Source organism: Hipposideros armiger, unplaced genomic scaffold (genome assembly GCF_001890085.2).
Source record: "Hipposideros armiger isolate ML-2016 unplaced genomic scaffold, ASM189008v1 scaffold_114, whole genome shotgun sequence".
NCBI lineage: Eukaryota > Metazoa > Chordata > Mammalia > Chiroptera > Hipposideridae > Hipposideros > Hipposideros armiger.
The window spans coordinates 2,230,252-2,245,946 of NW_017731464.1; the positions used below are offsets into that span (position 1 = coordinate 2,230,252).

Genomic DNA, 15,695 nt, shown 5'->3' on the forward strand with positions numbered 1-15,695 from the left:
TTCCTCGGCATAGGTACTGGGCTCCGAGAGTCCCCGATTGCCCCGCCCCGCCGCCCTCGCCCTGCTTGGTATTCACAGCTCCTCCGCCCCCCAACCCCAAACACCCACCCCTATGCCCTTAGGGGGGCACCCCCATTGGGGCGGGAGGGTGGCCCGCAGTGCCCCCGGTCTTGGAGTGGTGGAGAGGTGACGGTAACTGCCTGCCCATTTCCGCCTGGCCGGCAGCACTGTAGAGTGGGTGCCAGCGGAGGTCCTCCCTCCGCCCCGCCCGCGCAGGGGCTGGCCTTGCCTCGCCCGCGCCTTTTTCCCCCCTGCGCCGAGGCTCCGCTTCAGCATTCGGGCACCGCAGGTAGGGCAGGAGGCTGGAGCGCCTGCTGCCCGCCGCCCGTAAAATGGTCACCTCGGCTGGACAGCTCGCCCTGTTCGCGCTGGGTATGTATGCCGCTGGCTGCGCGTCTCCTGCCCTTGGCGACCCCCTGCTTTCCCCTGTCCCCTCCATTTCTCTGTCCCGGGGGTTTTCTGCACCCGCCTGTGAGGGTGGAGTGAGGCTAATGCTTTTCAAGGGTTGGAGGCTGGGAGGCAAGGGGAATCAATAGGTCTTACAAGGGATTTGGGGTGTCCATTCCAAAAAGAGGGACCGTCGAGCGCCCAGGCTTTCCCCCACGAAGTGGCCGCCTGGGCTGTGCGTGAGAACGCCTGCCCGGCAAGGGGAAGAGGTGTGTGCACTGGTTTGAACTTGAATCCGCCGCGTTTGTGTGTTCGTACACTTGCCCACATCTACCTGCTTACCTGGCTGCCTCCGAGCCCGTTTTCACCGGCGTCGCCGGTATCGTGTAGACTAGGCAGAGGGTGACGGGCGTCCCACTCTCCAGCCAGACCTTGCCTGCTTCCCTCGCGTACTCCCTGCCTGCATGAGCCCCAGCGACGACGACGGGCAGATGTTCACGGTCAGCAGAGGCGCCCTCAATCTAACTTTCCGAGCTCTTGAGCTTTGGGGTCGATTTTGGATTTTTGTGTGGATTAATTGTTCTTTTCATTAACTTCTCTGGGAGAAGTGGTTTAAGTGTCAGCCGAGGGCAGGAGTGAAACCCTAGACCGAGAGTTGCCAATTTCCTTTGAGTTTGTTCTCAGATGGGAACAAGCGATGGGGGAAGGGAAGGGAAGTTCAACTCGGTAAACCCGAGTCCGGGTTGCGGATCCGGTCACTGTTCAGCGGTGAAGCTCACAAGTCGGTCTGTAAGTGGTGAGGGGCCACGCAACACCTGGCTGGCTCTGATCCTCGCGGTGTCGGGTCTCTCTAGTGTTCAAATAGCAGATTAACAGCCCAGGTGTCCTGGTTATTGCTGCAGCTTCCGTGAAATGAATTGTTCCGTCGATATCTCCTGGGTTTAACCCTGTAAAGCAAGTTGCTCGCCACAGGGTCACTATCAAAGTCTGAGAAAAGCGGTGGAATCCCCGCCCCCATCCCCAAAATGCCCAGAGCGTTTTGTACCCAGTTCCATGTACAGTTTCAGGGGGGTTCACCGACCCGCCTGTAGTCCTGCGCACAAAAGGCTGGTTAAGAACTGGCCGCGGCAGAGGAGGCATCGTCTAAGAGGGAAGCACGGACCTGTAGTGGAGCCGCAGGCTCACGGCTGTACCCTCACCCAAAACTCACCGACAGGTGGCATGAGTATGGATAGATAGCTTCTCCCGCCCCCTTTTCTAAGACTTTTTTACTTTTTTGTGTTGGTGGTTGCTCTGATTTCAGATTTTTTAAAGCAATAAAATATTACCAACACAATAGAAGCCTCCTGTATGCAGTTCTCTGTTGTAATGTTTTTTTTTCTTTTTGCAAATTCTAGTAATAGCTTGAGCATTTACTCTGTGCCAGGCACTGTGCTGTTTGACATGCATTAACTCAGTTACTTTTCACACCACCCTGATGAAGAAGGAATTATCATCCCCATTTTATAGAGGAGGAAAGTGAAGCGCACATTGGCAGGGATTAGTAAAGCGTGTGGAAGGAATGTGGCTATGAAAAGTTACCTAACTGTGCTCATCATAGTCCCATCTCCCAGGTTTGGGATTTTGCCTCGAGGGGAGATTATGTGGAATGCTCTGGAACTTGATGTTAAATTGGGTTTTTGGATGAATCTCCTAGGCTCTCATGGTGGTCTTAGGTTATTCAGTGAAAATTAGAGGCAGGAAATGAAGGTAAACACATTTGAGGAAGCTTTTCAATGTTGTCACACACACACACCTGGATCATAGTATACTTGCCTGTGAAGATCGCATTCATTCATCATCTGATTTTTCTCTTGTGCCTAAATGTTCAACTTGATCTTTGTTTCATGTTTAAGCAAAGGATGTATACACTTAAAAGATGGACCAATATGTAAAAGCTGGCTCATACAATTCCAAAATGTGAGCAATTGAAAAAAGTTGAGGAAAAAAAGGTGAGAGTAGTTTACACCCGTGAGGATTCCTTTTTACTTACATTTCTTAACAAAATAAGCATTTACTGGCAATTGTCAGCAGTTTGGCTCAAATAAACTCATAAATAAGCATTTACAAGAACTTTTGCCTCCCACCTCACTTTCTGCTAGCTTACTAGATCCTCATCAGTGCCACATGCATCTTTAATTTGCACATTTCCTCCAGAGCTGCTTTCCTCTCTAATTTTCTTAAATTAGTTGAAGTCAGTTTTAGGCAAGACAGCCAGTATTCCATCGCTGACCAAGATCTAGAGAACCAAGATCTCGCCCCTCCTTCCCCATTTTCAAGAGAATGATCTGAGAAGGAACCTGCTGTTGGTGCTCCCATGTACTTGAAACCTGAACATTGATTGATGTTTTGGTGGAAAGAGTGGGGAGACTGTTGCTTAAATGGCAACATTAGAACAGCAATCCAGGTTCCTGTGGTGGCTGCCCTCCCCTGTCAGGTTTCCATGGCTGGCAGGGCAAACCTCACAGGGCTTGGCACCTCCAGTCCCACATCCTCCTTTGTGTTCAGGGAGCAAGATGTGTAATCTTGGGTAAGTTACTTGGCTTCTCTCTGCCTTGCTTTCCTCATCTCTAAAATGGTGATATTAATAGGTTCTTGAATATATTTAATAAACATAGAATGGTGCCTGGCACATCGTAAGAGCTTAATTAATCTTAGTGCCATCAACATTACTGTCGTTGTTATATGAACCCCATAGAATTTCATTGCAGATTATGTCAGTTCTGTAATTGGGAGAGTTGTCTGTCTTACCTCATCTCCCTGCTTCCCATCCTTCTTAAGCCAGAAAACTACCACCCAGACCCCAAACCTGCCTAATGATTTTGGTAAATATTATTTGACAGATGACAAATTCAAGCAAGCTCTTTTGGACATCATGAATTCTTTAATTTTTGATGCAAAATATGTTTCCTCCATAACATTTAATAGTCAGTTGTTTACTGCACTCAGCACTAAGTTCCAGTTGTTTCATCTACAGAGTGGGGATAAATAAATAAAACTGTACCCACATCACAGGTTGTGATGAGAATCAAATGGCATGGTAAATATGGAGGCTATGTGTCAACTATAAAAATAAAGGGTTACACACAAATGAAATTGATTTATAATACAGAAATGGAGTTTATAATCCAGGAATAAACATTATTTTAATGGCCGTTCCCAGAAGTACACTGGATGTAGACCCAACGAAGGACATCCTAGGACATGATGTGTCATTAAGGATGTGTAGAAACAAAACAGGTCAGCTTCCCTGTGGATTTGGGACTGAGGGACCAGGAGGCGGAATGAGGTAAGACGGTTTTCCATTACATGGAAATTATGTCTTTGAGTGCAGACGGTAGAAGTTGGCCCAGAACACGTTTTCTTTATTGGGCAGTCATAATTAGGGAAAGTTCATGTAGAACAGGGTCTGTAAAGGTGTATATGGAAGCCTTCGAGGCTGTGTTTTCTGTATTTGCTTTTCCAAAATTTGGGTTCCTCAGGATAAAGTGATCTTTCTGTAAATACTCAATGTCCCCTGCAAAGGGGACCTTTCTTATAGGAGTAAACAATGCTTCATGTTACTGTGGTAATGTATGAAAAAATAAATGACTTTTTTCCATTGGCCCTATCTCTAAGGGCCTTTGGAAAGTGTGTTTGAACAGGGTCTTACTCTTTGGGCTGCCCACTAAAAGGGATGGGCAATGGAGGTGGAGGTTGAGTCAACTAAAATGGGAAGAGCCTGACACACTGAATTGGGCATTTTGTGCTTGTTTTTGTTGTTGTTGTTGTTGTTGTTTTTGCGTGCAAGCTTCTGTAGTATCTTTCATTGCAGTGCCCTCAAATCACAACTACCTAGAGGGTTTGGTAAACCAGATTGCCAGGCCAGAGGTGGGAGAGTTTGCATGTCTAACAAGTTTGCAGGTGTGGCTTATGCTGCTGGTGGGGAGGAGAGGAGAGGGACACTTGGAGAACCACCTCTCTCATCAGTTGCTCTTAGGGAAGCTTCTGGCTTAACCAATTGCGTTTTATCTAAAAGTACACCCTGACGTTTATAAATGCTGCTCTGGATTTATGAGCTCTTATTAAAGGTGCTATTATGGCCTGTCTTGCTTACCGGGGCAGAGTTAGAATTCTTGCTGAGATCTCTTAATTGTTATAAGTGTTCTTATACTTTACCCAGAGAAGATGTGATGATCCGATATTATTAAACTTAAGCTGACCAACGTTATCATGTCACTCTTTTTCTTTTCTGTTTTTGAATTGCCCTAAACTGACCGTTGTTTTGCTATCATTTCAAATATTTTTAATCACCTCATTTTAAAGGATGAACTTAATTTATGCTAAAGGCTAATATGTTTAAGGGTGCATCTAGATAGAAAATTGGGTTGCTTCTGTGGTGACATTTGGTTTTGTTTTCCTTTTTTTCTTCACTTGTGAAGTGTCAAGTATAAAAATGTTTCATAGGAAAGTCTGAAATCTAGATGACCAGAACCATCTCTTAGGAGCTCTTCATTTCAAGTTCAAGGCACATTCCCTTTGGACCAACTCTAAAAATCTGGGTAAATTCTTTTTAAGTATCATGAATTAGTAGTGTTGAATATGACTTAAATAGATTGCTGTTACCTGGGCTTAGAAAAAGTTGGAAGTGTATTGAAATGGAATTTTGTGTATTTACTAGTGCTTTTTTTAAGTCAGAGGGAACAATTTTCTTTCATTCAGAGTCTCTGCCCTTGCCAAGTGAATTCTATGCTCAGCTCTTTTGCCTTTAATTTGTCATTGTCCCCTTACCTTGAAAAGCTTTCAGTTTTTCTCACCGTTTTTTTATTCTTCTTTCTTGTCTTTCTCATGTGCTTGTCGACGGTTAGGGCTTCTGTAAGAAGGGATGTACACATAACTCCTTTGAGTAGCAAGCTTGTACATATAACGTGGTGGAACTCTATCCTTGCTTTTTTAAACTTTGATCTTTGAATATGTGAAATTTTGTGGTTGGGAACCTCAGCAGGAGTTCTGGCCCCTTCCATGTCTTGCCTTGGATTAACGTTGGTTTGTGCTTGCCCTCCTCAACATGATTGAGGGCTCCTTGAGGGTAGGCAGAGACCCTTCATCTTCATCTCTGTCCTTGTTTTCTTTTTTAGGTTTTTATTTCAGCATTCTGTCAGCTTTATAAAATAAATTTTAAAACATTTCGTCTGTTTTCTGATCTAGAATAGTTGAAATATGGAAATCAGTGGTTCTGTGAAGGCTTGAGAGAAATTGCTTATGAAGCTTCTGAGCTTGGTCCCTTTTTAGAGATCAGTTTGAGTTTTCTAGTTCTTGAGTGAGTTTTGGTAATTATTTTCCTTACAGGCTATTCAATTCAGGTTTCTAAATTTTTAACACAGATTTACAAATGATATCCTTGTAATTTGAAGTTTTTCCGTTGTGTTTATGGCTTGGGTTAATGTGACATCACCAAATATAAAATAAACACTTCGGCCTCCAAAATAAAATACATTTTAAGTTTTTTTCTTGATAATGATTTTAGAAAAAAATAAACTTCTTTTTAATCATTAAGCCAAATTAAAGTGAAAGCTTTATATTTAAATAGTGTTCCCAGAAGCCCAGGTAAATCACTAGTTTAGTGTATAATTGTATGTGCCAAAGTTGTTATAGTAATGCCATTTCTGATTTGGATAATGCATAGTATTGTACCTTCTAGCAGAGGCTGCTAAGTAGCTTTCTGTTGGTTCCTTCAGCTTTAAAAAGTTTAAAAACCTCCAAATATACTATTGTGTCCATTAGACAGTGTTTGGAATAAGATGGCCCAGCTTGTGTGGGAGATTTTTGTTACTGTTTGCTCCTTTGCTTTTTGTTTATTTATTTTGTGTTTTGTTTTTAAGATCAATACTTCTAGGTCAAAATATTGGATCCTTACAAAGAGACCATATCTTCAGCTTGAGTTCTTTAGGGCCTTTGATCTGAGCATGAATGAGGTCAGTAAACAATTCTGGGCGCTTAGAGGATAGATGTACCTTGACTGCTCTTTCGTCATCTCTTGCCAGGTCTGAGGCATTCTCTGTGTAATTACTCTCCTTCCAAAAGGTACAGGAGATTAACTGGCTAAATGGTACACGTAATGTGGTGACACAAAAGCCTCTGAAGCTGATAAATGAGAGGTTTGCAATTACACACTCTGCTCCCTCCCTCTCCAGGCCTTGGCAACCAACTGGGAAAACACAAATTTAGGATCCTTTCCTTGGTTGAAAGAAACAGCTCAAGACCTGTAACTTTTACTGTGGCTGTAGCTCTGAGGAAATTAGCATATGAACTATGGAGGGCCATAACCTGTTCGCCTTATTTGGCACTGAGCTCAGTTGGAAACTCTGGGCTTGAGCACTTCTCACCTGGGGACAGCTTCTGGGTTTTAATTTTTGCATCGGAGGAGCACACCATCAGGCCGGTTTGCATACTGTACACACCCCCTGCCAGCAGATTTAAACAATGACAGATGTTTTTTGCACATAGCAGACCTTGGGTGTTATAATTAGGGTTGCAGGGGATGAGTCACAGGTCCCTGAACTGGAATGAAAGCAAGCCTGGGGCCTGAGCATATTTTTACGGAGGTGAGGTAAACTCAGAGATCACCCAGATGAGGACTCCTTCTGGATCCGGACTCTCGCTAAACCTCATCAACCACTCCCTTGCCTGACAAAGAAAACCCCCAAAGCAAACACACTTCTTGTGCTTGCCACTGTGCAGGCCACTTAGTGTTCACAGGCCATGTATACCCCTTGATCTCCATCTCCCCATGGGGGCCATTCAACATACGCTCCTTCTCTGCCAGCCTCAGTTACATCCGACTTATTCTTTTTCCAAAATAAAATAGAAATCAGAATCAACAAACAAAAAAACCTGAAAAATGCCCCAAAATTTAACTCACCACAGACATCCTTTTGCTAGGTTTAACTAGCAGGTATCTTACCACATCTCATTCTGTGTATGGATATAGATATTTGTGTATTCACTTTTTTCCTTCAAAAATGGCATTTGGTAGATTGTTTTTAAATCTGCTCTTCACTTACCCTATATAGGGAAATATGTCTGTGGCAAAAATATGTAACAACCTATGATTTTTTTAAATGACTTTAACACATCCCATTATGCAACTCTATCCTTGTTTATTTGTCCATCTCTTATTGATTGAGATGTAGGTTGTTTCAAGCATTTAAATATTGAAACCTGAAAAGAAAATTCTTACAGCTAAATCATTACCAGCGTCTTTTAATTATCTTCTATGGACAAATCCCTAGGATTACTAGGTCAAAGGTACACATTTTTTCACCTCTTAACATGTTATGACAATCTGCCCTCCAGAAAAGCTGTTTAATTTATACTTCTACAACCTATGTGTGAATATCTATTTATTGCCAAACTTGCCTATGGTGAAAATTAGCAAAGTCTAGAAAATGATAATAATGTCGGCAAAAAGGCATCTCATTGTTTTAATTTGTACTTCTTTGAGTAAGACCCAAATTTGGTACAACTGAATGATTTTTAATGTTTCAGTATTTGAATTTGTTTTCTTATGAATTACCTATTTCTGTCCTTAGACCATGTTTTTGGTAGGTTAGTTATTTTCTTATTGATTAGTAAGTAGTTTTTTAAAAGATATATTGAAAATATTTTCTTCATTTTGCCTTTTAAATTTATATGTGTCCATACTTTACAGAAGTATGGGGTATTTTTTACTTTTAAGGATTTAAAATCTGTTCATTATTTCTTTATGATTTTCATTTTTACATAATACCTAGCCTTGGGGTAGGAAGGCATTTGAAATTATTGTGTTGTTTTTTGTTTGTTTGTTTGTTTGTTTTTTTATAAGCTGAGCCATCCTGCTACCTGTTGGCAGCTCAGCGGCTGCTCAGCTCGGGCTGGGAATTAACCGCTGTTGCTCAGAGCTCAAACTCTTGAGCAAACTCTTATGAAATTATTGTTTAATCTCTCATTTTCCCATGTACTTTTATGTTGTTATTTTACAGGTTTAAATTTCAATTCCTAACAAATGTATTTTAGTGTAAGATGTGAGATAAGAATCTAACTTGCCTTTTTGTCAAATAATGATCCAGTTACTCTAACATCATTTGTTGAATAACTTATTCTCTGTTCACTGATTTCAAATCCCACTTTTGTCACTTGATACATTCTTAGGCGTACTGGGTCTGTTTGTGGAGTTTCTGTTCTATTCCATTAATATGAGGCTCACTCTGTAATGAACCATTCTTTTGGGTTGGGAATGCATCGTGGCCCCAGAAAGCTGGGGCAGAAAATATTGAGAAAAAGAAAGTAGACAATGTATTATGGTGGGTATCACGTCACTTCTCCCTCTCATGATAAGACTTCTACTTCCTCATACCTAGAGCGTGTTGTAGGAAGAAACATTTGTGATGGAGGAAAGGAACATTTACCCTGGTGGTGGAGAGAAGGATGACTTAACATGTTTCAACCCCCCTGAAGAAAGGATGTTTCACCTCCTTCCTCAGCTTGGTCAAAGACTAATGGGTGTTGGGTTTCACTGTACTGAAAGGCATGGTAAAGCTGGCTATGTTCTCCTATTCTTTCTGGAACTTTGTGCTTTTCAGGAATTGGGGGACATGAGGCAGCCCTGAAATCCACCATGTAACATTCTGGTTAACAGAAACTGTATATTTTCATGTCCCCTTCTCAAATGTGAGTACTGCGGAGCATGCCACAGCATACTTGGAACCCAGAACAAACCTGGCATATTTCCCTGAAACAAGGAATAATTAAGGAATCAAAAAGGAACTTAGCTGGCAAGTCAGAACATTGTTTTCTATATTAAAACAAACTCAGATATATGAGTGAATAGAATGGAAGATTTAAATGTCAAAATTAATTGTTAGGATGTAACACCTCAGATAAATTATGGGGTTTTTTCCTTCAATTGTTTCAGACTATGCCCCCAGACTCAAAAGGAAGGGGTATGAGTTCCTTCTCTTTGCTATTTCAGGGATTTTAACGGAAAAGCTTGAAAAGTAGTGTCCCATGTGGATGACTAATTTTCAGATATTTAAAGTAGAACAAGACAGTAACCAAAAAGAATAACTTTATCATATCCTGCTTACTTTAGATTTAATTTACTTCCCTTTTTCTAACTTTTCCTAAGGTGTTAAAAACTTAGATTATTGATCTTTCTTCTTTTCTAATATTTTCATTCAATGCTATAAGTTTTCCTCAAAGCACTGCTTTTGCTGCATCCCACACATTTTGATGAGCTTTATTTTCATTTTTATTCAGCTCAAAATAGTTTTTGACTTTTCTGAGGTTTATTCTTTGGCCCATATGTTATTTAGAAATGTGTTGTCTAATCTTCAACATTTGACTCCTTTGTGGTCTGAGAGCAGACATTAAGTGATTTCTAGTCTTTTAAATTTGTTAAGGTAGGTTTTATAGCCTAGAATGCAGTCTAGCTTGTTGACTGTTCATGTGAGCTTGAGAAGAATGTGTATTCTGCAATTGTTGGATGAAGTAGTCCCTAGATGTCAATTATGTACAGTTGGTTGATGGTGTTGTTGAGTTCAGTTATGTCCTCACTGATTTTCTGCCATGCTAGATCTGTCCATTTCTGATAGACGGCTATTGACATCTCCAATGATGATAGTGGATTGATCTATTTCTCCAATTTTTCTATTCTATTAAAATTTTATTAACTCTGTTAATAAAATTTTAATAGAATTAATTTTAATAATTTTTAGTAAATTCTATTAATTTTTATCTCAGGTATTTTGATGTTCTGTTCTTAGGCACATACATGTTAAAGATTGTTATGCAATGTCAACATTCTTTAATGATTCAGAAGGCATTTCAGGGTCTCTCAGTGCCTGAAGTTCATCACTAGTAAACTCTCATGCTCACGTCATACCTTAATTGCAAACCTTCCATTACTACTAGTGAATGAGAAGTTCCAGCGAGTAGTTTTCTTCCTGACTTAGTTAAACAAAACTCCGCTCTATTTTAAGTTTCCTCGTGGAGAGAAAAAAAAAGTATAAAAGGCATTACTCCAAGTACCTGAGTTAGTAGTGCTCTATTAGGATGAAGAGAGTAGGACCTTCTTTGATTGAGGCCATCATTTCAAGTGAGTTCTTATTTTGCACCTTTTATAGGTTGTAGAAGGTTTTCGTGAACGGACTGGTTATGCCCCAGTGAACCACTTGAAAGTTAGAGATTTATGCTTAGGAAAACAACATCAACTCACTGTAATGTAATGTGAGCTTATTTTCTTGTGAAGTGCCTCTTTCCCCTACCGTGGAAGAGGTGGAAAAATAAACAAAAAAGTCCTTTCAACTAAATTGGATTTTTTAAATTTCAGATAAAAGGCAGGACATTTTTCTTTTAACAATAATAACAGAGGCATTTGGAGTATCTCAGCTGTCATCTCATATAGACTATATCCAAGTGATCAAACAGTAGTGATTTTTGTGAGCTGAGCTTAATACAATGTGGGTCTTAATTCACCTAAGGTAGCTACTTTACTCACTTAATGCTGTATTGTAGAGACAAAGGGATGAATAGTCAAAATAAGATTTATCAGCTCAGAGTGAGCAATGCTATTTGTTTGCTTAGGTTATTATTTTATACATGGATTGTGCAGATTCTCTGCTGGGTTTGGTGATATTAATGTAGAGGGCCATGACCTAGCTCTTGCCCCCAGGCCGGAATTCTTTGTAGCTTGTAGCAGAAGCAGACACACAGTTTTTCACAATATCATGAGATACACAATGAGCACCTTGGGCTCAAGAGAAGGGATCTAGTATGACAGGGCAAGGCACTCCTGGGAGATAATGGCCACCACTTAGAATAGTGCCTGGTACATGTTAATCTCTTTAAGTGCTTTATGTGTTACACAAACTCCTTTAACCCATCTAGCAATCCTATGAGACGGGGTGATTATCCCCCATGTTACAGATGAGTAAATTGAGGCACAAAAATGTTAAGTACCTCACCCAAGATCTCATAGCCAGCAAGTGGCAGAGCAAGGATTTGAACCGGGGATCCTTGCCTGCTGACCTAGCCATCCCACTATCCTGCTTCTCTGTGTCAGTCATGGAAGGCTGTGGATGCTGAGATGTCTGGAGTTGCTCATGTGTGAGTGCCATTGGTAGCAGACATTAGGCTAAATGTAATCAGACTTTCAGACAGCCACTCCTATAAATCTGTACCATATTGAGAGTAATTGCCATGCAGGTAATTGTCATGCTGGCTAAAAAGAAATTCTACTCATTAATGCTGTGAAATATAAAGAAACAAGTGTGGTCAAGTTCTTTTTTCCCCCCTCCTTCAGTCAAGAGTTCAGATGTTTGGAAGACATAATCACATGAGCTGTGCTACCTGATATATTTTATTGTGACCAGGGAGCCTCTAATAATAAATTCGTTAATGGAGGCCTGTTTGCATTTCTATCTTACAGGTTTAAAAAGGTGCTTGTTTTAAAGAGTGAACTCTTCCATTTATGCCTGAAAATCACAGCACATGGGAGCTGTAGTCTCCTAGGCCCTCTGCTAGGGTGCTGGCTTCACCTCCCCCTCACCCCATTTCTACACCTCCCCAGTGATGTTTCCCCAAAATAATAGCAGAAGGTGGCAGAGTCTTTAACACTTTTCCTTTAACACATTTTACTCTTCACAGTCCAACTAAAGATAGGGTCTGTGTTAGCACATTTGCTAATAGCTGGCTTACTTTCAGACTCTAGCCCCAACCTTGAGCAATGACATGCACCCACAAAAAACACAGGCATTTCCATTGACTCTATAGAATAGCCAATCAGAACAAGAAGAGCATTTACTGTTTCACCTGTATATGGGAATGCACATCATTCCGCTGGCAACATTTTTTGATGGCCTTTGCATCCTCGACTAGATAGTTTAATATCTGAATCCTCAGGTGTTAGAGCAGTACCACAGTGTGGATTCTACAAATGTTTGTTACAGGTGATTTTTCTCCCTCAGGTAAAGGTAATGGAGTTGTACGCATTGGCGAACTATGACTAACACACGGAACAGCCAGTGGGACGGACCTCTTTTGCAATGAATGAGCAGCTGAAAAAAAATGTGGGTTTTAAACATCGGTGTCTTAATTAAAGGACCTTATTTGATTATCCTTTTCTAGAAGAGCCTCTCCTTAATTTGTGAATTCAAATCATTCACATATCTGGTTTGCTTAAAGTAGATTGCCTCCACTGCAGTGCTCCCTAACCTCTTCCCGCACCCCGAAAAAAAGTTGACTACTTGGTAATTATGTTAGCCCATCCTGTTAGCCCATCGAGAGGAAATGTTGATGTTTTAGGGAGCCAGGAAACTAAACTATCTTCTGAGTTTTAAACGCACGGATAGTAAGTAGCTCCTTATAAAAATTCTGTGGTTCTCAGAGCAGAGGGCCTGCTTGTATTTTCCATGGGTCTTCCCCACACTGCCTTTTAGGTTTCCTTGATCTCCCCTTGTTCACCTAATCTCTAGGGACCCACTATCTAATATTTCTTCCTCTGATTGATGCTCTTGAGTTATAACATCCAGCCGCAAGGTAGTAGAAAAAAAAAAGAGAAAGGTTTAACCTTTTGGAACAGAGAAGTTGCTTTGGGTCAAATTTTCTTCATCTTTTCAGTTTGCACCTCAGAACCCGAGGAACCCAAATTGCACATTGCTGGTGTGTAATAACAAGGACAAGACTTTGGTGAAATGAGCCTCGCTGTTTTCCAGCAGTAAAGAAAAGAAACGTGCTTAATCATTCTTAGATGGGCCTTACCTGCTAATCAGGGAACAACACTTCCCAGCTGTTTTCTCTTCTCCGCTGGGAGGAACTGCCTGAAGCAGGGAGAGGGTTCTGCTCCAGTGGATCACTGTTCACAGGCCAAGGATGGAGACGGTCTGTCCGAGAGGCAGCTCCTCTGCAGAGCTCCCTCAAGCCCGCCCTGTGGATGGACAGGTTATCTGAGCTCCTGGCCTTGAGAAGTAAACCGCAGGGGGATGTTGTGAGTATGTTTTTTACTCCCCAAAATGGGATATGATGTGTGTCTTCCCTTGGATATACCATTAAGCAAGGCAGGTACCGGCGGGCCTTGTGAATGGGGGAGAAGCTCAGGCTGCAAGGTGCAACCTCCTCCTATGCATGTGGTCTTCATCCCTGAGGATTCCAGGGCCCCAGAGTCTGGTCCTGGCTCAGCCCAGAATGCCCTCTGGGGGCCGTGATGTCATCTGACTCCATTGTGAGCAGAGCAAAAGTGGGTGAATGGCCTCACTGTTTGGTCTTGAAGATAAAGCCATTAACTTTTGTGAAAAGACATGTTTAGGCTCCCAATAAGATAACTAGGAAGCATTAATGAAATCTGGATTGTTTTAAACTACCTGCCTACCTATGTGCTGTTCTTGGTTTTCTCCACTTGTGCCTCTTTCATAAATGGTTCAGTCATTGTTTTCATCTGGGCTGTTTGTCACCTGATGAGCTATTTTCAGAGGCTTCACAGGCAGAAATTTTCTGAAAATCTAGGGCTTTGTTTATATAAAAGCCTTTTGCTTTGAGGAGGTGGACAAATTGGTAGAAATAGCAATTGATATTCTTAGGTCCTGCCTCCCTTATGCTGGGGGCATGGGGGCGGGGAATCCACTTTGATTTTGTAGTCACATCAACGGGTATCTCTGGATGACCTCTTGCTCCATTGACAGTAATTGTGTGTGTGTGAGTGTTTTATAGAGGTTTCATTTCTTACTTCATGGACTTTTTCTTTCACCTTTCCACTTGCCCCTGTTTTGCACTTCTGCAATACCTTGCACCATACCTCGATGAATATATTTTTACTGATGACAAATAATTTACCCTCAGAGTCTGTCTTCACTTCTCTCTTCTCTTCCTTCCCTTCCCCACCCCTCACTTCCAAAACATCATTGACATAAGCAACATATATTTTATGAGCAGAAGTAGGAAATAGTTCCACTTTTCTAGGTCAACTGTGACCACTTGGAAGTGGTTGTTTAGAATGATTTCAAGGCTGCATCTGAGTCAGTGGGAAATAATGCTGTGATCAATTAGTAATGTCTGCTGGGAGCTCAGTGTGGAGGTGGTGATACATGTGCAGTGTACTTGATTCCTGCTCAAGATGGTGGGCTTTTCTTTTTCTTTCTTTTTTTAATTAAAGTTTATTGGGGTGACAATTGTTAGTAAAGTTACAGAAGTTTCAGGTGTACAATTCTGTAATACATCATCTATATATCACATTGTGCATTCACTGCCCACAGTCAGGTCTCCTTCCATCACCATATATTTATTTGATCCTTTTTTCCCTCATCTACCACCCTTTGGTAACCACTAAACTATTGTCTGTGCCTATGAGTTTTTGTTTCTTCATTTGTTTGTTTTGTTCCTTTGTTGTTTTCAGTTTTATATCCCACATATCAGTGGAGTCATATGGTTCTAGTCTTTTTCTGTCTGACTTATTTCATTTAGTATAATAATCTCAAGATCCATCCATATTGTCGCAAATGGCACTACTTCATCTTTTCTTATGGTGGAATAGTATTCCATTGTGTATATTTATCCAATCATCTATTGAAGGACACTTTGGTTGTTTCCATGTCTTGGCCATGGAAAATAAAGCTGCAGTGAACATCAGAACACATATATCTTTACGGATAAATGTTTTCAGATTTTTGGGTAGATACCCAGGAGAGAGATTGCTGGGTCATAGGGTATGAGCTTTTCGTAAGAATGAGAAAAAGACATTGTTTCCAAGGAATTAGTTGAAGATGTTCCCACTCATGTTATTTACATTTCATGCCTTTTTTTTTAAATACAGTACTATGATTTTTAAAAGGTATTCCATAAACCTAATATCATAGCCAAAGAAGAGCTGTTAGGCAGGATTAGCATCTCAGCAGGGCAAGGAGCCTGTGAGGGTGTGGACTGGTATATCCTGTCATCACTCAGGACTTGGGTATTTGCCTCCCTTCAAAGTAAGAAGCAGAAAACCACAGCTAATGCTGGATGACAAAGCTGTGTTGACATTCAAGTCAGCCCATTTTGGGCCCTTGTTGAGTTATTGGCAGGAGTGTTCTGGCCGCCTCCCAGTCAGAAGGAACACTGACTTCTACCTGTCTTAGAGGGAAGGACTCCTTTCCCAGAAGGATATGTGACATGTTGTAGTGCTCCAGCTCAGCAGCTATCTCAGCATCATTGTACCTGCA

At 41.3% G+C, this 15,695-nt stretch overlaps 1 protein-coding gene across 3 annotated transcripts in view; it reads left to right on the forward strand.

Annotated features, from left to right (window-relative positions):
- Positions 1 to 282: 282 nt before the first annotated feature.
- Positions 283 to 15,695, forward strand: part of TGFA (transforming growth factor alpha) — a 98,193-nt gene continuing 82,780 nt past the window's right edge. The window contains exon 1 of one of the 3 annotated variants that reach the window (XM_019647617.1): positions 283 to 432. In XM_019647617.1, the coding sequence (XP_019503162.1) occupies positions 393 to 432 (40 nt within the window). In that variant the 5' untranslated portion in view covers positions 283 to 392. The remainder of the gene's footprint in view (positions 433 to 15,695) is intronic. The other 2 variants (XM_019647616.1, XM_019647615.1) reach the window with 2 other exon arrangements.